General features: G+C 40.7%; 2 protein-coding genes across 2 annotated transcripts in view; one reads left to right on the forward strand and one right to left on the reverse strand.

The window, feature by feature from the left end:
• Window positions 1–18,150, forward strand: part of doc2g (double C2-like domains, gamma) — a 36,794-nt gene extending 18,644 nt beyond the window's left edge. Inside the window, exons 9-11 of the mRNA XM_085276836.1 lie at window positions 8,815–8,896; window positions 9,138–9,234; window positions 15,320–18,150. Of these exons, the coding sequence (XP_085132962.1) occupies window positions 8,815–8,896; window positions 9,138–9,234; window positions 15,320–15,459 (319 nt within the window). The 3' untranslated portion in view covers window positions 15,460–18,150. The remainder of the gene's footprint in view (window positions 1–8,814; window positions 8,897–9,137; window positions 9,235–15,319) is intronic.
• A 56-nt stretch (window positions 18,151–18,206) lies between these two features.
• serping1 (serpin peptidase inhibitor, clade G (C1 inhibitor), member 1) lies at window positions 18,207–24,172 on the reverse strand. The gene is made up of 11 exons (XM_085276835.1): window positions 24,033–24,172; window positions 23,672–23,719; window positions 23,441–23,552; window positions 23,198–23,347; window positions 22,794–23,093; window positions 22,445–22,666; window positions 21,242–21,385; window positions 20,947–21,150; window positions 20,729–20,868; window positions 18,934–19,156; window positions 18,207–18,683 (listed from the first exon to the last, which is right to left on the reverse strand). Exons 2-11 carry the CDS (start codon window positions 23,717–23,719, stop codon window positions 18,436–18,438), a joined length of 1,791 nt encoding a protein of 596 aa, XP_085132961.1. The 5' UTR covers window positions 24,033–24,172; the 3' UTR covers window positions 18,207–18,435.
• Between the last annotated feature and the right edge of the window lie 1,939 nt (window positions 24,173–26,111).

Consider the following 26,111-nt stretch of genomic DNA (forward strand, 5'->3'; position numbering starts at 1 on the left):
CTGGGCCATTGCAAAGCCTCTTATTCTCTATTTTTCAGAAATTCTGATGTAGAGTTGCTGCTGTGTTTGGGATCATTATACTGTTTCATGATCAGAATACTTTGGTATGTGGAGGAGTTCTTGGTTTACCCAAGGAGTGCAAGGTACCTCAGCACCTGTGGTTGTAAAACAATCCCAAAATCATCATCATTGGCGTGAGTTGTTTGTGCTGATATGCTGTGTTTGCGTTTCACCAAATGTGGTTTATTATTCTTACCAGACATTTCCGCTTTGATCTCATCTGTGCTAGTGATATTGCACCAGAAGTCTTGTGATTTGTTCAGGGGCAACTTTACAATCCTAAACCTTGCTGCCATGTTCTTTTAAGAAAGAAGAGGCTTTCCCTTCCAGACAAGCCAAACATGTCCAGGTTTTTTCTAATTGTCCTGTCATTAACATTTAACATGCTAGCTGAGGACTGTAGAGTCTGAGATATAGCTTTCAGGTGTTTTTCTAGTTTCTCTGAGCATTGCGAAGACTGACCTTAGAGTGAATGTTTTGGATCTCCACTCCTGGGAGGATTGTGGCTTTGTGTGTACACACACCTGCTTTTATAGAGGTGCTCACATTTTCTGATTATCATATAATCAAGTGCAGTTTATTAGTACCACCAACCTGCTCCTTAGACTTTTAATTCACATTGATTCACTAATTCACTTAGTTTTTGTCTGTTGCACAGAACTGCAAAGAGTTCTGCGAAAACTTTCTTATATGAAACTTTTTGGGGTGCTTGTAGAATCCACAGATTATTTTTAACTGTAAAAAGCTGTTTCATTTCTTTTGTTTCCAGGCTTTTATTACATTAGAGACAGGAATGTGAAGTCAACAAGAGCCTGACTGACATTATACACCGCAGTAAGCAGATCAGCACTCTTTATGAGCTGAGGTGTTTCTGCGACAGTCGCTGAGACACATGGAAGGTCCTGCAGAGTGGAGGTGGATGCATTCTGATCACATTGTACTCTCAGTGAGATCAATTCTTTTCTCAGCCAACGCAGGTCTCTTCAAAGTCTGAAACAGAACTATAGTTGATACTGTACCGGCTTGCCTGTAAGGCACGGTGACAGATAAAACCCACACAGCTAAATCTCCAGCGTGCCTGCTGCACTTAAGCACCAACAGTGCAGAGAGTGAAAGCTCCCACACAGGACAGCAAATCTTGTAACCAACGCCACCTCCAACAGTGGGAGGCTTCAAGGTAGAAGCAGCACAAGGTTGCTAAAAAATAATACTGAAAAGGTTGTAAAGCACCTTTCTGTTTTCTTTAGATGACTCTAACGATGCAATAACGTCATTTATGGTTTAACAATAGGTAATTTCGTTCTTTGAGCCTTCCATTTTTGAACCTGATGATGTTTGTTTATTGCCTAAGGGTGATGGGTAGTTTTCTCATTATTTATAATTTATGAATAAATGACACAGGGATGTAAAGAAAACACATCCCCAGTTGAAAAGGCATAAGGTTAAACATACTGTTTCTCTCCCGTTTCAACCAATCTAGTGGCTGAAGCTTGAAAACGCATTCATGTTTTCTCTTCTGAACTAAACTTTTGGAGAACCAGTCAGCTTGTCTGACACGCAGGCTTCCTGACACCCAGCTTCCTTGCCAATAACACCCTCCTCTGAGTACATCTGAGGTAAAAATGACATGCATTTGCTGAACTGTAAGTACAGGCTTACAGGAAAGTCTGGATGACGTATTCTACAGTGAGGTGAAGGAGTACTTTTTCAGTGCGTAGTAGTTTGATTTGAATAAGAGGAACACCTACAGTCACTGCACTGAAAACTGCTTTTTAAGCTAATGGTGTCAAAGGTTCGTGCAAGTGGACATTTTCTGAGTCATTTTATTAACTGTTGACAACTGAAACAAGAAAGTCGGAAATGCTCATACTAGCAGTTTCTCTGAGGAGTTGTTTCTTTACTTTAAAGCCGGCACGTTGTACAGTATCGGTGTCTCTTCTAATACAATGTTTTAGAGAACAAAGGTAAAATTACATGTGCACCCAGAATGCACAACTGATTCTATCTTATATCCCTGCTTGGCCTTGTGCACACTGGTACATGTTATTTCTCTCAGTTGTGTCTTCCTCCTCTTGTTCTACATTATTGTACCAGCTGCTTCTTTTATGCTGACTCTTGTCGTTTATTATTCGTTTAAGCCTCTGCCCTGATCCGATTCGTATTTCTGGCACTTGGGTCTTTTCAGCTGCCCGTCTGCCAGCATTTCTTTTTGTTCCCTTCTGTGTTCGCGTATCAGGGACTTTGTATCCATCACACAGAGCCGTGTTTACCTCAGTTCAGCGGATGAGCTGTTGAAGGTGTGCAGCTCAAGGCGCTGTTTTTTTTGTCAGTGCACACCGTAGAACCAGCATAATGAACGCCGTGAAGTTTTAGTGAAGTTAACTTTGAACAAATAAGGAGTTAGGAGGTTAAATATGTTGCTGGCACAGGTAAATTACATCCCTTAAGTGTACTGAGCAATTAAATCGACAGGAATTAATTTACATAGTTCACTGATGTCCTGCAGCTGTAAAACCAGACATCCTCTGCAGCTCAAGCATATCTTGATGCCTGTGTGTGTGTGTGTGTGTGTGTGTGTGTGTGTGTGTGTGTGTGTGTGTGTGTGTGTGTGTGTGTGTGTGTGTGTGTGTGTGAGAGAGAGAGAAAGAGAGCTGATCAGATACAAACTGTTTATTAACATTAGGTGGATGATTATTTGGCACTCGTGATTTTGATTTTAATTTTAATTTTAATTCTTCTTGTTGCGTTTAATGAAACTGGAAGAAAACCCAAAATTCTTTGAACATATCAATCAGCATGTTCAGGTCTATACAGACACACAGTATGTTTGATATTAAATAAAATATGCAGCAGTCGATTATCCATCCATCCTATTCCGCTTATCTGATTCAGGGTCGCGGTGGGGCTGTTGCCTATCCCAGTCACCACAGGGTGAGAGGCAGGGTAAAGTCCAGCCACAGCTGAAGCATACTGGTATGGTCATGCAGGCCTGAAAACTGCTCAGCAACCATCTGGCAACCACAGGTCTCTCTGTTTCCAGCAGGGAGCTGCACAAAAAGCCTCTTTATTATTTTGGGTGATTGCCAGTCATTTGCCAGTTGGCACAGAAGATGCTGACGTGTCTGTAAATACTTGCTACCTGTGGTAATAAAATTAGAAAAGGAGTGACGTGAACCAGAAATGGGCAATGTTCACCTTCAAGGTAAAAGTTGCATCATCAACACTTTTTAAAAGGTTCGCCTTTTAACTTGAAGCTGAACTTCATCTTTTTCTATCGCTCAGAGACTAGCAGGTGACATTGGGCAACTGTGACAACCTGCTAGCAACCAAAAGCAATTTCAAGGAGTTTTTTGGTACAGCACAATAGATCTATTTGTGAGCAGTTTCACCCCGTAACTGCCAACATCTTCAAGCAGCAATTTGCCAACTGATCATGGAATACCCATTTTTCTGAAGCAACCTCAGGTTGCCAGGGAGTCACTGATGCTTTAGTAACTGATTTCACAGAAACTACGTGCGGATCGGTTGTGAAATATGCGTTTTTCCTCCGGTGACCAGCAGCTGCCAGGTGGTCTCTGAATAGTCTCGAGGCCTGTGTGACAGAAACTTTAGCCAGAAAAGAAATGTGTCTAAACATTCTCAGTTTTCCTCAATGACTTTCCTTTTTTGGATTTGGAATTCATACTGATGAGACATTTATGTGTGAACGTCCATGCTAACCACTGTTTTATTTCCCTGTATAGGCTACACATTTTTACTATTAAATAATAACATTATAAATAATATGGCATAAAGGTTCAAAAAAGCAACCATTCTTCATTTCTGTGTGCATATATTTATATATGAAAGCCACAGGGAACCAGGCCAAAAGAGAAGAGATGACTGCATAAGGAGTCCAGTCAGTCTCTCTCTCTCTCGTTAAGCTTTTAGAAGCCAATCAAGTGACACAAGGTCAGAATTATCTTAGAACTAATTTGTCTTCCATTTAAAGGACAAATTAGCATTTTAAAGACTAAATTATTCGACATCTTTCAAAAGAGCCCTGAGTCTTTTACCCTGATCTTTATGCACAATCTAAAACATGAAAAAGAAAAGTCTGTCGGAAAAAAAAAAGCCATGTAAGGGCAGAAAAAGTGCAAACATGTCAAATCCTTCATGCTGACCAAGCACACCGCCGTGCTTTACAGTTTGGTTATCTCTCTGTTCATGCACAACGAAGTAAAAAGATCATGAGGCTCCGCTGCAGCAGGCATATATTTAGCTCCTCTCTTCTAATTGTGACTCCTTTTTTTTTTGGCACATCTGTGTGTCATAACTTATTTTTGTTCCCTGTTTTTAACGTTGGCTCCCTCTCTTCCATCTACCCCTGTCATTTTCAGCAATTTCCCCCCTCTCACTCACAGGGCTGCTCTCATTCTTCTGTCAGCCTCTGCCTCAACTTGCCACCACGGTGGTACCGAATTTTTTGGAGAGTTGTCAAGTCGTCATGTGGGTCCCATGGTGGAAAGAAACATTTTGGGCAAAAATAAAGAAGTTGATTCTGCTGTCCTGACTACACATTTCATTTAATTTTTAATGCATCTATTAAAATAACAACAACAGCATGGCGATGCAGCGGTTAGCACTGCATGCTTGTTAGGCTGATTAATGAGGTAGGTGTGCCGTAGGTGTGGATGTGAGAGTGTGCTCTTGCTTTGTTACCCCTGTGATGGACTGTCTTACTGTCCGGGCCAGTTTGGATATGTTGCTCCTATCAGTGAGAGTGACGGGACTAAATCATTTTTACTCTGCTAGCTCTCAAGTATAAAATCAGTGTGATGTCCTTTCCCAGCATTTTCCAGAGTTCATGTGTCAGAAGAGCCTATAGGGGACTGGCATAATGATGAAATGAACAGTGCACTTCCATTAGAAAATCAATCAGCTGACCCTAATGGACCCCATTAGAATCAAATGATTATTTTTCAATGACTGTTTGACTAAACTGGGACATTATTTTGACACAGACGGAATTGTGACCAAAAGATGAACCTGGTATCAAATGCACTGTAAGTTGTTTGGACCAGCCACCAATGCTGGATGGTTGTATAACCCGTGCACATTTACCCAGATTTACTTTTTGAAGTTTTCTCCAGCTGCAGTGAGAGTTCTAACAGGGGCTAGAAAGAGAGACCATAGTTTTTTCCCCATATTAGCTTCTGTTCATCGGCTCCCTGTTAAATCCAAAACTAAAAAAATTCTCCTCACATACACGATAGTGAATAATCAGACCCCATCATATCTCAAAGACCTCAGAGTACCATATTATTCCAATAAACAGAGTGCTTCACTCTCAGACTGCAGGCTAACTTGTGGTTAATTTTCCAGTCTAGTCATGCAGTCATCATGGAAAATAACCAGTTGATTCTAATGGGGTGAGTTAGGGTGCACTGATTGATTCTTATGGAACTGCCTGTACTATAATAGCCTCCACTATTGGCTTTTGTCACACATAAACTCTGGGAGGCAGAGCATTCAGCTGTCAGGCCTGTCTACTGTAGAAACAGGATGTTTCTAACTTTAGAGATATTGCACAAATGTGCATTGGAGGACATCTCCTAACTCTTAAAAAAGAAAGAAAAGGATATGAAAAATATTATTAATATATATCTTTATCTTCTTTTGACTCCTTATTTTAGAGGTCACCACAGTGGAACATCTTCCTTTATCTCTGTTTCATGCTCCTGTCACACCAACCCTTCACTCTGTGAATCTTCTCTGTGGTCTTCCCCTTTTTATACCCTTCATCCAGTACATCCACAATCCCTCTTCTGCACATGTCCAAACTATCTCAGCCTTGCCGCTCGATGTACTAATCCTGTCCATCCTGGTCACTCCCAGTAGACAAACCATAACATTTTGAGTAGTAGTGTAGCTGCATTAGATTTCTTAATAGTATGTGTACGGGGAGGCGTTCTCATTTCTTTGTCCACGCCTTACGGGGCTTTTTAAAGATGAGTCCTGCTTGTTCATGTTGCCTCACATTACAAACACAGTTTGTCTCGTGAACAGCGTTTAAAGGTTGTCAGCAGCAGCTGCGGTAGCTCGCTAACCTTATCAGTCACTGTCAGCCGGTGACACAGAGCTAAAACGGTGTACGTATACGGCACATAAACATGTGGTTACTTAGTTTGCTGTTCCCCACTGTTCTTTTTAAAGAAACTGTTAGTGAAAAACTGAGGGGATTATCCTCCCGTATCTCTGTGGACCAGCATCCTGCGTCGTGAATTATTTTTCACATTGAATTTTCTGTGGCAATTTGGGCACAGTTCGGTTGCTACTTTGTGGCCTTTATTTCCATTTACCCGATCTTAATTACGAACGTTGGTGTCAAAGAATGTTTTGTTATTCTGAAAATATGAGTTCTCCCGCGTGAGTTGCCCTTGGAGGCGTATGCAGAATGTGAGTCGGCAGAGCTAAGGCTCGGATGTCCTCGAGCTTTCACTTCACCGCCTCACGTGCTGGGGGTTAAAAAGATGCTTTGCTTGGCCGACTGTCTTAATTGATTCATTAGTTTCTTTAAGATTTCTTTTTTATTTCTTGTGAAGTAAACCAAACTATTATGTAAACACCAGGTAGGATGCATCTTGTGGCGATAATGAGCTTTTTAATGCTTTAAACATTTAGCTGAGCCTGTGTCTCGTCTTTATACATTGTTTGAAACATTTAAGTTGATGGCTTTTACTGGAACAACACAGTAATTGGGACTTTAATAGGCACACAGTTTGTTACCCAGGGGATACTTATTTTGAATTGCTCAGAGATATTTAACTTCTCTCTAAGAAGACAGACTCTGATGCATTTGGTTGTCAGGCTAATCTGATGTACGAAACTGGACCGACTTTGAGTTGTATACACTCATTTGTCACTTTGTTGGGCTCACCGAAACTGGACAACAGACTGGGAAATGTTGCCTTATTTGATGAGTCTTGACTTCTGATTTGGCATTATGATGGAACATAAAAACATCTGTACATCATGGATGTATGTTGATTCATCATTCATGTTTACCCCAAACAGTCTGCTGGGTAGGCCGCACAGATTATAATGTTATTTCCTGCACTCGCGTTACAGCAGCCTAACTAAGTGAAAACAAAAGACACCACAGTTTCTGGCTTTTTATTAGCTTCCGTGTAGATTATCTCAACTTATGAAAGATGAAGTACATTAACTTACTTTACCCACAATAAAGAGATTCCAGGCTTGCTTGATCAATTGTGACTATTACCATTGAACATGGGCCTGTTTCCTACATCTAGAACAGGATCAGCAGAGGAAATTAAAAAGATGTTGGATAAGCAGCACAAAGAGGAAGCACAGACCTCAGATTTAGATTCCTGGAACTCATCAGTACGAATCTGATCCAAAGCCTTAATAGTATTTTTATTCTGTTGTGTATTTTACATTAAATTGTTTTTTACCCCCCACAGTTATGTCTTTCTTTGATACCATGAGTTTGTGGAATGAAGTTACTGGAGAGCCATGAATGGTTTGGGATGTGTGGGATGTAAATGTTGTCTTTTTGTCTGCTGAACCTGAACAAGCTGCAGTTTACAAACACATTCACCTTGTCATGGTGGTTGATGTGCTGCCACCTAGTGGACACAACATTTGAACTCTCCATCATAAAATCTTAAGCATCTGTTGTTTTTTTCTCTTTCTAGTTGACAAAGAAAAGGTCTGCATTGATGAAGGGAGTGCACTCAGATACTAAGCTGACAGATAAGCATTAAAGTTTACATTAAAAGGCACTAGAATCCAACAGTAGATTCAAACTTTGTGCCACCTTGCTCTCTGTCAGTTCCCCCTCCTCCTGCTCCACCTGCATCCCCTCCATCCTTCACTCGCTCTGATTCCAGCTCTGCATGCATCAGCTGTCAGGCCAGGATTCGTCATTGACAGTGAAAGGCTGGAAGAGTGTGATATCTCACTGCCTGAACATCTTGACTTTGAATTTATGCTGATGATGAATCCCGTTGCCCTCCAGCGACCCTTCTGTTGCCTCTTCTCTGGAGCGTATACTCCTCCAACATCAGCACGATTATGATCTTGCTGTGGTCTACAATCCTCCTCTGTCTCTTTCTCGTTCTCTTTCAGCTGCTCTCTGTCCCTGCCATTGTTCAAAACACTTCTGGGTTGAAGTTATCTCATAAAGACATTTTGCAAAATTTCATTCTCCCTTTTTGTTTCTGCTATTCAGCAGACTTTACTGTCAACTTTACGGACAAAGATTTTAAAAAGTTGTGGATTAGCTGGTTTGATAATGAAGTTCTGGCTCTGTTTGACAGGAGTTCAAAGATCTCTGTTGCACAAACCTATTTTACATTTGAGATCACTCACTTTCTCAAACAAAATACAATCACTGTATGTTAATCTGTGCAAAACTGGTGGTGTAAGAATATCTGTTTACAATCCGTCTCCACTCCACTAGAGACAGATGGTAAACTGTCTCTATTTGTGCCTAACACTAATTACTGCACAGCAATGCTAAATATGCATGTGTGTGATCATTTCCATTTGTTTGTCAGTAACACTAACACTAACCTACAAGTAGCAGAATTTCATGAAATATAGGCAAAGATTAACTAAGACATTGACCGTGGCTATTTGAGTAATAGTTTCTGACAGCCTGTTTTCCAGGGGTTGTACAGCATGTTCCCTGATTCCCCAAGATCACGCTGAATTCATGTCTTTATCTGGTTTCTCTCTCTTTCTCAGCGTCTTACAGCCAGATATGGGGAAAAAGTCCAAATACAAGACTTCCGTGAAGAAAAAGACTCTAAATCCCGAATTCAATGAGGTACAGCTCCACACTTTCTCTCCAATTAACCACACCGCAGCTAACAACTTCTTTGATTTCTCTACTGAGCTCCCAATGTAAAGCATGGCAATTTAAGCATACCTTAAAGGGACTGTGTCATATCCTGCAGGTGCACCCAGCGTATCACAGAATACGTGCTGAGTTAGGAATTCAGTTCCTTTCAATCACCTGTTTATGAATCATTGATGTAAATATGCTCTCATGTACCCCACCTGCACAGGAGTTTTCATATGAAGTATCCTTGGACCAGCTGGCGAAGAAGACCCTGGAGATCACTGTGTGGGACTATGACTTGGGAATGAGCAACGACTTCATAGGTAGGCTCAGAAACGCTGTAGTGTGGAGGGGAGGAGTGGAGAGGAAAGCAGCAAAGCAAAGAATGTGACCGTAGCAGACTGTTGAAATGAAAGCGGAGCAGAAAGATAAAAAAAGAAGGAGGAAAAAAACAGGCTGAGTGTGGGTAGAGAGAGGGGGAAGAAAACTAGAGAGATGAGAAGTAATTATGAGGCTTGAGGAGAACGATTGAGCGAGCAAAGAAGAGTTTGAGTGGAACAGGAAATGGAGGGGAAAACTCAAAAAGGAAGACGATTTTCTCTGGGTCCACATCCTTCATAGACTTGGCACATTAGATGGTTGCAGCTTCATCAGACTGCTAAAAAGCTTTGGCATGGCCCGGTGTGTATATCACAGCAACGGAGAACATGGGAGCTTAAGGAGTGATGGAGAACTGGTAGAACTGGTAGGGAGGCACAGTGAGAATGGATTACCACCCTATGAGCTCGGAGGCCTTCAGATCAAAGCGTTTTACTTTGTCTAATGTGAGTGTGCGCGAGTGTGCGCACGTGTGTGTTTGTGTGTGGGAGAGACAGTAGGCTGAAGGGAGACACCCCCTGTTTAGATAAACCCAATGACTTATAAGCCCTGCTGGGGGAAAAGGCCATCAGACCCACACACAGCCCCAGATAACAACCATTTCCCCGACCATTATCATTACAGGTTTAGCTACAGCAGCCTGCCCATGATGTTAATTGGGTCTGAGAGAAAAATGACACAGAAACAAAAAAAAGGAGAGATGGAGAAAAACAGTTGATAAAGAGGTCGAGCAAGCATAGTTCCAGTGCAGTGGTCTTCTGTAAGCGTTACCATTAGAAAACAGGCTTACTGTCGTAGCAGAATACAGTGGCTTGCAAAAGTATTGCAACTTTTCCACATTTTGTCACATTACAGCCACAAACATGAATCAGTTTTATTGGAATTCCACGTGAAAGACCAACACAAAGTGGTGTACAGGTGAGAAGTGGAACGAAAATCATACATGATTCCAAACATTTTTTACAAACAAATAACTGCAAAGTGGGGTGTGTGTAATTATTCAGCCCCCTGAGTCAATACTTTGTAGAACCACCTTTTGCTGCAGTTACAGCTGCCAGTCTTTTAGGGTATGTCTCTACCAGCTTTGCACATCTAGAGACTGAAATTTTTGCCCATTCTTCTTTGCAAAACAGCTCCAGCTCAGTCAGATTAGATGGACAGCGTTTGTGAACAGCAGTTTTCAGATCTTGCCACAGATTCTCGATTGGATTTAGATCTGGACTTTGACTGGGCCATTCTAACACATGGATATGTTCTGTTTTAAACCATTCCATTGCTGCCCTGGCTTTATGTTTAGGGTCGTTGTCCTGCTGGAAGGTAAACCTCCGCCCCAGTCTCACGTCTTTTGCAGACTCCAACAGGTTTTCTTCCAAGATTGCCCTGTATTTGGCTCCATCCATCTTCCCATCAACTCTGACCAGCTTCCCTGTCCCTGCTGAAGAGAAGCACCCCCAGAGCATGATACTGCCACCACCATATTTAACAGAGTGTGTTCAGAGTGATGTGCAGTGTTAGTTTTCCACACATAGCGTTTTGCATTTTGGCCAAAAAGTTCCATTTTGGTCTCATCTGACCAGAGCACCTTCTTCCACATGTTTGCTGTGTCCCCCACATGGCTTGTGGCAAACTGCAAACGGGAATTCTTATGGTTTTCTTTTAACAATGACTTTCTTCTTGCCACTCTTCCATAAAGGCCAACTTTGTGCAGTGCACGACTAATAGTGGGATGTTCAAGGCTTGGGAAATCTTTTTGTAGCCTAAGCCTGCTTTAAATTTCTCAATAACTTTATCCATGACCTGTCTCGTGAGTTCTTTGGACTTCATGGTGTTGTTGCTCCTAATATTCTCTTAGACAACCTCTGAGGTCGTCACAGAGCAGCTGTATTTGTACTGACATTAGATTACACACAGGTGCACTCTATTTAGTCATTAGCACTCATCAGGCAATGTCTATGGGCAACTGACTGCACTCAGACCAAAGGGGGCTGAATAATTATGCACACCCCACTTTGCAGTTATTTATTTGTATAAATGTTTGGAATCATGTATGATTTTCGTTCCACTTCTCACCTGTACACCACTTTGTATTGGTCTTTCACGTGGAATTCCAATAAAATTGATTCATGTTTGTGGCTGTAATGTGACAAAATGCGGAAAAGTTCAAGGGGGCCGAATACTATTGCAAGCCACTGTATGTAGAGGATGTCACATCACAGAGGTGAGTAAACTCAAGCAATGAATCGAATGGATAAACTGAGGGAGCAACATGCGCATGAAGAGAGTTGGGAAATTTCATCTTCACCATGAGCCAAATCTAAACCTCTGAGCTGTTTCCAATCGGTTCCCTTCAAAGTCAAGTCTCAAAGCTAAAAAAGCGGATAAAGAGTTGATGAAAAGGCCACGCGAGCACAGTCTCAAAACAGTGGGACTGTGTTCCAAGTCTGATATCTCCGATTCAGTTCAATCTTGGTTTTAATCACGATGCCAAATCGCAAGAGACTTTATGTTTATTGCAATGTAATGATGCCACAACTGCACAGACAGAAACCCATGAATCCAGTTACTGCGCTGCCATCAAATCAAGCTCCAGTTCAAATTTTGAGGGCAGGTAAAAAGTGTCCTTTAGAAATTTTAAAGCTATCTGTGCTTCCCTTAGTGCTTTTCATTTAAAATGTGTTGTATTTGAACATGTTGCATTTAAAACTGTGGAAGTCGAGAGCTTTGAATGTATACACATACAAAAAAAAGACTTTAATTATTGCTTGATGTTTATGAGGGATAAGATCAGGTTACCCAAATTAATAAGCTTAATATTTAACATATAAAGCTATGCGACATGCTTGCTTAAAAAGTCAAATGTAATTTAATATACAGCAAGTCTTAATGGTTTCTCTTTTAAACACTTATTTACCTTAATTTACCTTCACCTACTCGTGTTCACCTACAGGTGTCAGTCCTGTGAGGGACTTTGAGTGATCGAACATTAATAGGTTGGTGTTTGTAAAACTGTTGATCTGATGGCCCAAAAACACTGCTGGACACGCCTCCACCCATAAAAGGATTGGAAAGTTGTGTGGAACAGAGAAATTCAGATGCAGTTCAGTGTTTCAGTAGGAACTTTGATGCCTATTGATTCTTTCAGATCTATGGCTCTGCTAAATGCTTGGTTCACCACAAGCAGTTATTCATCCGCTGGTGGGGTTTAATGAGAGGGATCTGCAGCGGAGGAGAAGTGAGGAGAGAGCAGGGGTAAAACCGTGCGAGTTTTGGCACGCACCAGCCCACCAGCCTGTGCGTCAGCCGCCACGTCTCCCCCCGGCTCCAGTTCCTCATCCTTCTTCTATCCCCCAGTGTGTGTCAGGATGGCTGGCCATTCGTTTGTCACTATCAGCCAGCGGGCCCGGGGAACACTCCATCGATCACTGTTGGGAGGTGGTGGGAGTGCTGCGGGGGCGTGCAGCGAAACTGACAAAGTGTTGTGCGTGATTATCCTATCGAAACTCTGTCAACAGGTTTAGACCTGTTCTACAAGTTGCATGATTCTGTGAGAGGAAAGCGAGGGATGATCTGTAGATCGCTCCTCTTCTCCTCCCAGCAGCAGCGTCTCAGGCGACGCTCGGTCCCGTGCTCAGAAAAGGCGTAGATCAAAAACCGAGCTTTGTTTGCTCATGGCTGTCAGTTTCTGAGGCACTCTTATGCAATCACAGCCAAGAGAAAGACTTTGTATCCCCAGCGTGACAGCTGTGTGCAGCTTTATCATACGTTGCACTCCTCCTCCAGTGGCTCCATTACCTCACTTGAAGTATTTCTTGTTTCTCCACTTGTTTATTCCCAGCGCATCCAATTCTTGTAAAATCAGTCATCAAAATTTCAATTTATTGTTATTTTCCAGCTACCTTAAATTTCTCTTTCTCTCCGTCAGGGAAAATTTGACATGAAGGCCTTTTTGCTTCCTTCTGTCCTTACATGACAGTCTGGCAGCAAATAAAGATATTTACATAAATTTTAATATAATGCATTGTTGGCTGTTCCTAATTAAATATTATTAAAGATTACTTTTTAACAACAAAGTTAAAAAACAAAAAACCCCAACAACAACTGATTTGCACTTCTTCACAGAAAACATACATTTATTAATATTGCTGCTGTTCTTAAGGTCATGTAGTTATGATTCGCCCTGAGTGTTCCTCGACTTGCTTCCTGGAAGTCTAACTATGATCTGCAATTGCTCATCTCTATCCCACACTGGATTCCCTTCCTTCCTCACACTTTTAATTATATTTTGGGAAGGATGATCACATTTAGAAGCTGGATCTCAGAGCTACGATGATTGTGCTATGTGTGTGGTCATGCTAGTGGCCATGTTGGGGTTACTACTCAGAAGAAGGTATTTGTCACTTTTTTAAAAGTAATGCATTAATCAGTCCTTGGAGAAAAAACTAGTTGAAATACTCAGTAATTACATTACTCTTGTGTTACTCATTTAGCATAGCATGAGATGCATTTTACCTTCTAAACACTGACACAGATTCCTGTCTCAATAAGGACACCAGAGACCTTTCTTTTAGTGTTTAAATATGAGTACAAAGTCAACAACCCCAAAAACACTTTACAGCAATCGCCACAGTGGTGTTCTGTTAGAACATAAGACAAAAGTCCTGCAAGACTGACTGATCATTGCTGTTTTTGCTCTGGCTGCTGTGCTGGGGGGCAGCATACATACACTCAGCTTTAACTTCACTAGGGACGGGGATTATTAGTGTGCTCTCCTATCAATCAGTATTGATCAGTCATTGCCTATCAACTTATCTTTTCAGTTGCACTTGAGCTACAATCAGGTGATTTCAGTTAATGTTCAGGAGGTGGAAAATAGTGTGTAGAGTGGATATGGAGATTAGCATTATTTGTATTGTACAAATGGACAAGAGCACAATGATAAAGTCCAAACTGCATCCTGTAGACAGCATGCTAACGCTAAGCTAGCCAAGAACCCAGAGTGGTGATAAAGCTGAGTGAATGCTGACCCCAGCCAAGCAGCCAGACCCTAAATTCAACAGGTAACAAACTGATGATCGGTCAGGCTGCAGCTTTCCTTTCCACCTGTTCATGTTTCTACAGTAGAATCACTTGAAAGTCTCTGTGCTGGTTCTCATCTTTGCTTTGTGCTGTTAACTTTGTGTTCATACCTAAACACTAAGAGAAAGATCACATGTGTGTCCTCGTTAGGATTGGCATTTGTGTTGGTGTGTAGCCTCAGTTTATATTGTTAAATGGTAATTATGAGACAGTGTGTTTCAGGTCGTTTTACAGAGAAATTTGCATAAATGTAGCATTTATGACATGCTGCTTAGCGATGGTGGTCACTCTCAAAGCAGAGCTGTTTGGAACTTCTGGGGAGCAGTCCAAGCATAGCAGATGTGCCTTAATGCTCACAGTGCTTCACAAGGAGAAGATCTAGGAGCAGACAGGGGTAAAATTTAAAGCAGAGATGCTTTGTTTTTTTGCTTTTTGTTGGTAGATTCAATCAATCTTTAAACACGCCTTGTACTAATGTACCAATTTTGAGGTACTGAACTTGATTATATTCCACTCTACACTGCCACTCCAATTCATGAGAAATGTGTTACTTAAACTGTAAAGATAATGTTTTGTAAGGTCCCAGGATAATGTACAGTGCATTGGTAAGGATGATCCAGTATTTCCCAGATTTTTGGGGGCTCTTTAGAAAGATCTGGACCATTCTTTGGTCCCTGCAAACATTTCACATAAGTGAGTGTTGTGATTGTTTTCCCTCTGATAGCTATGCTAAAAGGATCAGGAATTTCAGATTCATAAAGAGTATTTTAAAAAAAATGAAAAGCAAACTCAAATTTTTCTTTCTTTAGTTTGTTAGTTATTTTGTTTCCTTATTAGTCATCTTCACCTCCTCCCAGTTTTTGTCTCCTTTTATCGTCCTCACCAGCAAACAAGTTTTCCTTCGCCTCTTGACTCCTCTCTGTTTCCTCTGCTTCTCTCTCTCTGTGTTTGCAGGAGGAGTGGAGCTGGGCATCAATGCGAGCGGAGAGAGACTCAGACACTGGTTCGAGTGTCTCAAAAACAAAGGGAAGAAAGTCGAGTACTGGCATACGCTCACGCAGCAAGGAGCCCCAAGCAGTGACAAACCGGACTAGATTATACAAGATATTCATGATACAAACGCATAAATGCACACACATGCAAATGCACTATACCACACACACACACATTTATGTCTCACTGTACGATGGCCGATAACAGAATGTGAGTAAGGAAGAAATAAGAACAAAGGATAAAACATGCAATAACAATACTGATTAAAATCTGTCTCATATTGCCAATAAATACGGCGCAGAGTATTAGTATATGATATTCATACTAATATTAGTGATGGTAATAAGGTGTAATCTGAATACTTTTCTTTTCCAAGGTAAACCAAATTGTGACAATGTCCTCATTAAAGTGTTGACGTAACAAAACAAAGCTCACTAAATTGTGCTTTAGACCGTACTGTATTGTAGAAGTTGCTCATGTCCATTCAAATTTTATGCATAATGACCAGATTTGAGACTAATGCACTCAAAATTCATTCAGTGAAAGTACCTGACAGTATGTGCACCCTTTGTGACTCATTATGTGGTACGCAGATGCAGGAGCGGGGGGGGGAGGGATGTTACGAAAGGATGATTGTCGTGAGAAGTCTCTTATCTTCGTGGATGTCTATCTAATGCAAAACAACACACCGTATTATAAAGCACAAAAAGATCCGTTCGGTGGATTTCTACCTTTACCTTTTCATTGTTTTTATGTATTTTCATTGTCTTCTGGTGACAGTGGTGTTTTATCCACCTTCACATGAGACGATAATGTGTCAAAATGTGCGCGTGCGTGAAGGCTGTGAGACTATGAGTGCCTGCTTTTTCTGCCTGTGCAGCGTCTGTTAATCTGTATTCACGTCATGCCCCATTCAAAACGTCTCCATCCGAATTCAGAAGCGCAGAGGTGCGAGGGAATGTTTTTTAAAAAAGGACAAAAGAGAGAAATCCTCTGTTACCACCGCAGGCCTCAGTGGTGCGAGTGCGCCCGGCCACTTGTTCCAGGCCTTTGCTATCTCTGTCTCCCACTGCCAGAAAGCCAAAAGAGCAACTTTAAGAAAGGCAAATACTGTGGTGCGTAACCTTTGACTGCTCCTGTCTGATGAAAGCCCAAAGCTGTGTCCACAGCAGGCAAAACGATGTCTTTCAGAGTATCCTGCACTGTGTTGCAGCATTTCTGAAACAAATTTCATCTGGATTCAAGACAGTTTACCTCAGTGACTGTAATTTTTGCTCCAACAGAAACACCAGTTATGCAACATCTTCTTTCGTCAGTGCGGTGTCACATATTTTGAATTTAAAGATACAGGAATTTGATTAGTTCGGTTATCTGATTTTTATAAACAGCTCGAAAAGGTTCCCTAACCCACATCTGCACGACCTCAGACATTCGATATTGGTAGAAGACATCTGGCTGAAGGTGAGATCAGCCATCAGACGGAGTCAGTGTTTCGTCTGATTGTCCCGTTATTTTTGACCTGTTAAATATCAGGTCTCTTCTAAATCATCTACACGTCTATTAAACACAGGAATTCCTGTTCAGATACAACTTTGCTTTTGGTACAAGAGCCTTCCTATAATTTAACCTCTCGGTGTAAAGGGGGATTACATCCTTCAGGGTCAGTGGAAACGCACAGATCCAACAACAATAAGATCCCATTTTCATCGAGCTGCATGCATGCCGTGGATCTTTGTGCACATTTCAGCATTTTCATATATATAAAACTTATCTACATGCCTGCCAGGATATCAGATGTCGTCCCCTGGTTCATCTGTCACAGCAGCTCTGGCCATACACTTGTTCAGAGAAGCACATGCACGGTGGGTCAGTGGCCTCGGGGAGTTTTCTAACTGTTGAATCGATCTGGCTGCTCATATTCTTGGTGTCCTTCGATAACCTTGTGAATGTCTGATTGCTGACAGCAAAAAAAACAAAAAAAAAAGAGAGAGAGAGAGTAGATCCTCCAAAGTTTGATTAGGATAAGAATAAAGGGCTTGGACACTAATAAAAAACACTTTTAGGCTTCAGGATATTTTCATTCAGAGCTTAAATAATGTCAGTAAGATTTGGAAAAGGGTGGTAGGTTTATTCTGCACTCTGTCTATGCACATTGAGACTCCCAGCACGTCAGCAGTGAGATAATCAAACCAAAACAACATTATCGTATTATCCAGGCATTAAGGATACATTTCTGGTTGGCAGTGATCAAATAGAGTTCACATTTCTGGCTGGGGGGTTATTTGTTTCCGTCTCTGGATCTGTTCGTTTTGTTTACAGTCACTGAATTTTCTGACTCTTTGTCTATTGACCCTGCTTTGCTTATGTAATCATTTCAATCTGCAGTACAGCTGCATGTTTAGCAATCCCCATCAGCTTGTATAATAGAGTGCAACCTTAGCTGATCGTTCTGAATGCCGACGTGCCATGCATTCAGACTCCTCGCCATCTGTGTATTTGTTTGTGAATACGACGATTCAGGGTATCTTTTTTGCTCAGTTCGCTTCGCTTTTCCGAGCAAGCTCTCGCTTTAACGAACAAAAAACCTTTACTGTTGCCGATTTTGACACTCGTCTTCCTTGAATTATTATCAGTGGTGATGATGTGGGAGGGCTGAGGAGGGAATGAGATGGGAAAATCACTGTTGCAGTCCCTGTGTATTCACTGTCCATGTCAATCACACAGTATGGCTGCCATCCTGTGGTGGGTTTGTGTAAGTACTTCTCAAAATAAATCAGAGCTGTATCAGTGGGCGTCTGTCCTCCTTTGAACATGTGATTCTTCAAGAACATAAGATAAGCACCATGTGTGTTGTGTAGATATGTGTTTATTTATCATCATCTCGGAAGATAATCCAAATCCACAAGTCACTGCTCACTTTAGTAACTAGACTATTTAAAGCAATATTGATTCTTAACAACTGAATTTTCAGAAAAATTCTTCAAATTACTTCAAACACAGCAGCAAAGCAGCCTTTGTTAAACATTGCCTGTCGTTTCCTGCACATTTTACTCCCCATCCCTCGTTATGTTCTCCTCTCACGGCTCGGTCAACCTGCCAATAAAGAGCGGCACATTGGTGTGGTCACTCCACAGCAGCATGATGAAAGGCCGCAGGGCTGAGAAGGAAGGGAAGGAGCGGGAGAACGACAAGGTGGTGACAGCGCCGGCCTCCACTCCTTGTTCGGTCAGTGCGAGGAAGGCTCTGTGTTTGGCGTCATCCAGGAACAGTTTCTCCTGAGGGTAGAGGCCACACAGGTCGGCACCCTCGTAAAGCACTGACAGTCCTGGAAAGGGAGTGAAAAGTACAGAAAAGGTAGTAGTGAGGGTGAAAGCAGGTAAGAGAGCCAAGCATGTGGTGGAGATGCTTTGAGATCAAAAAGCAAACGTAGAGACATATTTCATAAATGGGAACCTAATGTTTACTGCTAGCTAAACTGCACAGGATGAAGGCATGGGTGGTGTTTATTTTTGGTAATACAAAAAAAGGTCAGATGTTGGGTTGGAAAGAGAAGAGAGCACAGAAGATGAACCAACCTAGTTTCTTGATAAGCGTGTTCATTTCCGGCTGGAAATTCAGTTTGATTTTGGGCAGAGTGACCTCAATATGCTGAGGAGATGCTGTTTTCATGTTTTGTATCATTTGAACCACAGTCCTGTCGGTCATCTTCTGCTCGATCTCCTGCAGCTTTGCCTCTGTGTTGGTGGAAGGCAGCAGGATGTAAAGACTGCTGTCTCCTGTGAGGGCAAACCTCGCCACCTGTTGGCCAAAAAAGATAAAAAAAATACTGGAAGTGTTAATAAGTGACAAAAGAGATCATTATGAGACCATCTGTTTTTACCACTGGCATTTAAAATAAACCTGAGATGTAAAAAAATGTTTCTCATCATCGTAATACGCATGATAGTATCAGTGCCTGTAACTGTTTGGCTGGCATTAACTTTGTTTAAGTCATCTGGTTGTCCATGAGATGGAAATATTCTCTGTGTATTGTTTTGTAAGGAGTGAAAAAAGAAAATGCACCAGTGGTGCAGTAAATTTAGTAACTGTTGACTCTCTAACTCATCTGAGCAAAACCACGGTGCACTGAGGCCACCGACGTGTTTATCAACTTAAAGATATCTACTGTTGTGCAAAAGTCTTGAGCCATCGCTCATTTTCCTTGGAAAATGTTTAGCAATATAATGAAAATATGATATATATGACAAAAACTGAGTTTGTACAATTCTAACGTGCCTGAAAGTCAAAATGTGCTTTTATTCTTCAACACAGCCTGAACTCTCTGAGGAAACATAGATAGCTTTTGTTTTTTGGTCTTCCACTTGTCTATTTTCCTCTTTTTTTTTAAGGGCACACTGCACAGCATGCTGAAATACACCAACCCTTTAGATAAAAGCTTTTTTAGAATCACCTTGTTGGTGCAAAAATACTATTTAATGCTCTTATAACTGTGTTATCTTTGTTATTTTGCATAGAGTCAACAAAAAAAATATACAAATTGTGTTTGTGCCTGAAGATAGAATTTAAAATTGTTTCTTTACTTGTTTGTTCATTTCAATGGTCAGTGTTAAACGGCTTGAGGAACAAAAAAACTTTTCCCATTTTTGTAGTAATAGCATTCTTATGAAAATGGTCAGTTACACAGGCCTGGACTGAAAATGAGTGAAAGAAAAAGCAACCGATGTCCAAAGAAAAACTATAAAGGGACCTTCAGAAAGCCTGGAGAGCTGCAGACCACTTTAAAAAATGATACCGTCTGGTTCCTTGGAAGTAAAATATAAGGAAAGGAGAGGTGGCTCAAGACTTTTGCACAGGACTGCAGGTCGCCGGAATCATGGACTATCAGATGCTGGATTCTGGTTACGACTCTGATACCTGTCATAGCTCAAGAGACAAGACTAGAGACAAGAAACTGACCCTTTGGGGAACAGGAAATTGAATGCTATAGATCTGAAGTATTTTAGCATATTTACTTATACAGGAATAAACTGCATAGTAATTGTGATATAAAATTAAAATAACCGTAAAATGACAGATGAAATTTAAACATAAAGCTACTGTTCAAACTGTATGTTTTGTGAGTTAGTAGAGCAGTTTAGATGTGCATTAAAGATGAAAAGCTCAACATTAAAGCAAAAGAGGTTTTTAATCTCAATGGGACTTTTCCTGGTTAAATAAAGGTTAATAATAATAATAATAACATAACACGCATGTTTCCTGTAGGAATCGATGAAGACAGGATGTCACTTCTGTTGCCTGTGGCAGAAAGTTCTGTGTAGGATTTAGACACATATTGCTGTGAAAAGTGTCAGTTGGTGGTTTGTTCCTTACCTGTGCCTTTAGGTGAGGATCATACATCATAGTTGCCATGTACTTGTCATGATAGAGAAGAGGCACCGTTACCCCATCACCATTAAATTTTGTGAAATATCCTTTTTTATTGTTTGGGTTAAACTTGACCTTCCACTGACCTAAAACACACGTAAACACAGTTTATCAGTCTCCACATTTTTTGAAATGTGCACAAGGTGTGCGCACAGTTTACTGACCGCTGAAGGAGACAGCGTTGAGCAGGATCAGCTGTGAACTTTGTGGGACAAAGTCAAGCAACTTTGTGATTTTATTTTGGGTCTTTTCTGCCACCCAGCTGTTGATCATCTGTGTGTTTTCCTCAGTGGTATTCAGCAGCTTTGTGGGCTCCGCATCATAAAACTGGATCGACTGGTCGGTAAAGGACTCACTCAGATTCATGTCTAAGGAGGAGAGCCGAAATAGAAATCATTTTATCTCTTACGATCTGTGATTTTCTGCTCTGTGATATACTTCACACTGTGATAGTAATACGTGAATTATAGTAGATCTGAGAGGCCATCAGCAGGGAGCCGGCCAGCTTCTCTCTCAGCTTCTTCATCTGGGAGTGAACGCAGTGGAAGTCGTGAGGCACGCAGATAGCGCTCTCAATGGCCTTACGGGTATCGTTCCTTGCACCTGAAGGTACAATTAGACAATAACAATACGTTTAGTACATTATAGGAAGCTGCAAGCCACGTTTGATTTTAAAAATACAGTTGAATCCATAGATTTTTGAGACACTGGTGTATTTTTTGTCTTTTTAGCTGTGTACCAAAACATTTTTAAGTCACAGTTATTTGAAACATTTACTCCAGGGGCTCCTTTAGTTTAAGAAAAAAATATGGCATGACCTTTACACAGCCCTCTAAATGTCTTAAATGTAATGGGAAAATGCACTGTGCTGTGGACAGCTGTGAGCTTTTTTTTGTCGTTGTTGTTTTCTTAATAAATTCAGCAGGTGAAAGATCTGAAGATTATTTCAGGTGCAACATTTACATTTGGAAGCTTTTTTTTTTTTAACTCATAACATCTGGTCAAAAGACATAATAGAAGAAAAACGGGCCATCCTTAGGCTTCATATATAAAACACTCTCCAACACAGGGAGAGAGCGGGAATATTAGGAGTGGTCAAATAAACAGTTTCACTAGTTACGCTGATGAGCTCAGAAACATTGTAAGTCCAGGACATTCACAGAAGATTGCAGTGCTGTATGATCACAGCATCATTTCTATTTTTGAGTTACACTTCAAAACATCCATTCAGTTCATTTCCAATCATCGATCATCTTCTACTCGTTTTCTTCAGCTGTCATAGGGCTAAAAGCTGGGCACATCCTGGAAAGGTCTATCACAGAGCTAACCACATAAGACGTTAACCAATAATACCTAACGAAAGCCAGACCAGTTCAGAAACAGAATTTTTTTGGAAGAGGAACTTAATATCAACCTGTAACCTGTTATTTCTTTCGCTTTGTTCATTACTGTATTAATTCACCCTCTAAAATTCTGCCGAACTGAAACATAAAAAGGTATCTTAACTTTTTACCTGCAGGTTTATCTGGTTGGTTTATCTCAAATTTAACATGGTGATGCATGAAACTGGAAAACTTTAAAGGATTCACTGGAGAACATGATGAATGCTAAACATTTGCAACGTGATTACATTAAAATAGCGACTCGCTTCTCTTTTCGTACCTAACAACAAATGGGAGAGCACCCCACCGATGCTGACAGGAGAGAAGAGCATGTTGCCAGAAGGATATATTTCTCTGAGATAATAATACAGCTTCATTGAAAACTCTGTCATGGACTCCTTCAGTATGGGTTCTGCTGTGCGGCTGTTCTCCTCCGGGCAGGGCTCCCATGGTGAGGTGGAGCCTTGGCATGTGTGAGGAAGAGCTGTAGGAGGAGCTAAAACTGAAACAAATCATAAATAAAAATGTTTTATGCAACTAATCGATCCTTTTCCCCCCCTTACTGACTCAACGCGCAGTGGAAATCATTAAATCTATTAAATCTCTATTAAATTTGACAAGCCCCCTACCTTCCACAGTAAGGTTTATAGAGCTCAGCTTTTTTCCATCATCCAGTTCACATTCATAAATACCAGCATCCTCCATGCCAGCGTTTATGACCATGATGCTCTGATCGTGGTCTAGTGGAAAAATCAGCTCTATTTTTTTATTATCATCTGCGGAGTCATCTTCAAGATTCAACTTTATTCTTCCGTTTGCACTTTCTTTGAACCACAGTGCATTGGCGCTGACTTCTCTGGAACTTGGGATATTGCAAGGGAGTTTAACATCTGACTTTGTAAATGCTTTCATTTGATAGTCAGTGAATTCTGCAAAAAGAAACAAAAAGCAGACAAACAGCAAACACTTTATTGTTCGTTGCTCCACTAACTGTAAAATTAAAAGTGGTCGTATGATGACGAAAGAGTCTCACCATCAACTATGACGTCAAACCTTCGTACTATTTCCATATCGCTCCCCTTTAACAGACACTCGTACGTGCCCTCTTTGGTTTTAGTGACAGACTGAAAGCGGAGGGAAAAGTCTGAAGCGACGGGCTTATAGTTTTGAAGCAGGATGGCACCTGTAGTTTAAAGAAGGCCATGTGTTATATACATATATGTACATAAAAGCAGCAAAAATTTGCATCACACTAAAAACAGAAGCCGTTTAAAACCATTGAATTTCCATGTGATTGCTTCCACTCCGATGAAGTGATTATTTGCTGGGAGACAGGGAAGCTCCAGCGTAGAGTCAGGTATCACCCTGATTTGTGTGCATGATGACAGCTGACCAGGAGGAAAGAAAGACATCAAATGAAACCTTTACAAATTTAAGAGACAAAACACCTGCCATTTAAGTTTCTGTGGATTAGTAAAGATATTGTCCTGCACTACTTCAGATTTACCTCAAAAATGAGCTGCAGGAGGAAGCAAAGTGTGGCCTTTTGTCCCATCTGCAAACGAGAGAGGATTTCAAAATTAATGTGGCACCAAGCCGGAGGAGAGATCAATATGTGGCGCAGTCTGTGAAGTAGTGATATCAGTCTGCATTCAAAGTTTCTTAAACTGTTGTAATTACAAGGATTTCACTGCCTCGTTAGATTTCCAAAAATCAAAAGACACATATGCACATTTTCCTGTTCATGTCAGATATGTTTACATATTTTAGGAAGTAGCTGAACATATTCGAGTTGGGTTAGTCGTACACACACACACACACACACACACACACACACACACACACACACATGCAAATACATAACTTACAGCTCTTGAATTTCTGTGCGTCCAGATTCGGTCCTGATACGAGTATTTGTCAGTAAGGTTTCTCTGACATTGAACCAGTGTCCACTGCAACCAGCAGCTCTTACTATCTGCTCGCCTGAACTGCAACCAACAATGACTAATCTGTGATTGTTGGTTTAGAGATGTTTGTTTGCATAATGCAAGTCTTCTGACTTGTTGGAAATCACATGATTTCACATGTTGGCAACAGGTACTAAGTGAAAATATTCAAATTTCAGTGTTTATTTCACCTTCAAACATAATTTCAAATAAATTTCATTACTTCTAGTATCAGTGCTTTAGTGCAGAATTTGCAAAACACATCATCTCAGCTAAGAAAAATGAAACACGGGTATTATGGGGGAAGACAGACAGTTTCACTCCCTTTTATGTTAGTTTGCTGAAGGTTGTGGTGGGTAGAGAAACAAGGACATAAAAAAGTAAAAACCCAGCTTGTCCTAACTGGCAGGCGACATCTTTACTTTACTTACTATTTGTGTAGAAACATCTTACAACAGAACGACTTTAAAGTTTTTTTCGGTTGCTTCCTAATTCTCAAAGGGGTGAGACGTGGGCAGCTCTGCATGTTTGATTTGGCAGATTGTTTTTTACATGTCCTTCTAAACACAACCGCAGAAAGATTTGTGGATCCTCTCAGGTGCAAAGCACCACAACATGGAGCCACAAAAACCTCATATAATATCAGTGGAAAAACAAAAACAACAACAACAACTGCTATTTCATTAATATAGATAAACCTGGTATAAGTGGTGTACCTAATCTGAAGCATAGTTTACTCAACGGTTCTCTACATTACTTTTATTTCCTAATCAAATTTTTTGTATTATTATTTATTGGATTTTCTTGTGCTTGGTTTTGAATGAATGAACAAGTGTTTGTTTGTTTGTTGTTGTTTTTTGCTGAGATATAATTTTTAATTTATTTGGGATTGGGATGTTACCCAACACATAAAATATGAAAATCATTTTAAAACAAATAAACATACATACAAAAAACCCAACAAAACTGCCAATAAAATCGGTTACAGTTAAGTGTTACCATTTTTGGAAACTGGCTCTCTTGCATCTTTTACAGTCATGTAACAAAGGCAGCTTTCACAGTACTCTATGCAATCCTGCACAGAGTACTGTGAAAAAATCGTACACCCCATGATTCAGATTAGCTTGTAGAACCACAATTTCTGTATAACTATCAGTTTCTCACATTGTTGTGGAGGAATTTTGACCCACTCTTCTTTACAAAGTCCCTTTCGTTCATTGAGGTTTACAGGCACTCGTATGTTTACAGTGCTTTTAAGGTCTCACCACAGCATTTCAATAAGAATAAGATTTCTTGTCTTTTTCAGCATTTCTGTTGTAGACTTGCTTGTTGCATAACCCAGTTTGGACTTTAGGTGCCAAAGAGACTGCCTCACATTTGACTCTGGTGTACAGAGGAGTTAAATGGCCAACTCAGTGGCTTCAAAGTGTCCATACCCAAGCCCAAATCATCACCTCACCACGACTGTGCTTTACAGCTGGTATGAGGTACTTGTGCTGCTATGCTGTGTTTGGGATTCAACAAATGTGTCTCTGTGCATTATGGCCAAACATCTCTGCTTTGGTTTAATCTGTGCAAAGGATAATGTCGCGTGCGTTTTGTTGTTTGTTCAGATGCTACCATGTTATTTTTAGAGAAAAGAGGCTTTCTCCTGGCAAACCTTTGTTGTTGAGTCTTTGTCTTATTGTATTTTTAAGACGTGCAGTATTTTGCAGTTTCTCTGAGCATCACACAGTTTGGCCTTAGGTGATTTGCTGAGATGACTAATACTTGAGGGAATATGGCATTGCATTAACACACACCTGAATGCGTTGGACAGCATCAAGTCCTGTGAAATATTAATTTTTCACTGTAGTGTGTCGACTATCTCAACTGGTTTTCCTCTTCATCAGCATACCCATAACTGGAGACATTTCAAAGCAAGTTATATATAAAAATAAATACTTCCTTAGAGCCTTTAAAAAAAATCATTCTAGTTATGGGAGAAGAGGCAGCTTTACC

The sequence above is a fragment of the Mchenga conophoros genome, linkage group LG6 (genome assembly GCF_057382185.1).
Source record: "Mchenga conophoros isolate Kocher_MC1m ecotype Shallow Benthic linkage group LG6, M_conophoros_male_GT1.1, whole genome shotgun sequence".
In the NCBI taxonomy this organism is placed as follows: domain Eukaryota; kingdom Metazoa; phylum Chordata; class Actinopteri; order Cichliformes; family Cichlidae; genus Mchenga; species Mchenga conophoros.

What these genes read in the sequence shown, in the direction of transcription:
- serping1 (XM_085276835.1), bottom strand. Translation starts at nt 23,719, where the DNA reads ATGGGACAAAAGGCCACACTTTGCTTCCTCCTGCAGCTCATTTTTGAG. An exon ending in TCCTGCAGCTCATTTTTGAG is followed by an intron (nt 23,553 to 23,671) that starts GTAAATCTGAAG and finishes CCTCCTGGTCAG; the next exon opens with CTGTCATCATGCACACAAAT. An exon ending in TATAAACCTTACTGTGGAAG is followed by an intron (nt 22,667 to 22,793) that starts GTAGGGGGCTTG and finishes GATTTGTTTCAG; the next exon opens with TTTTAGCTCCTCCTACAGCT.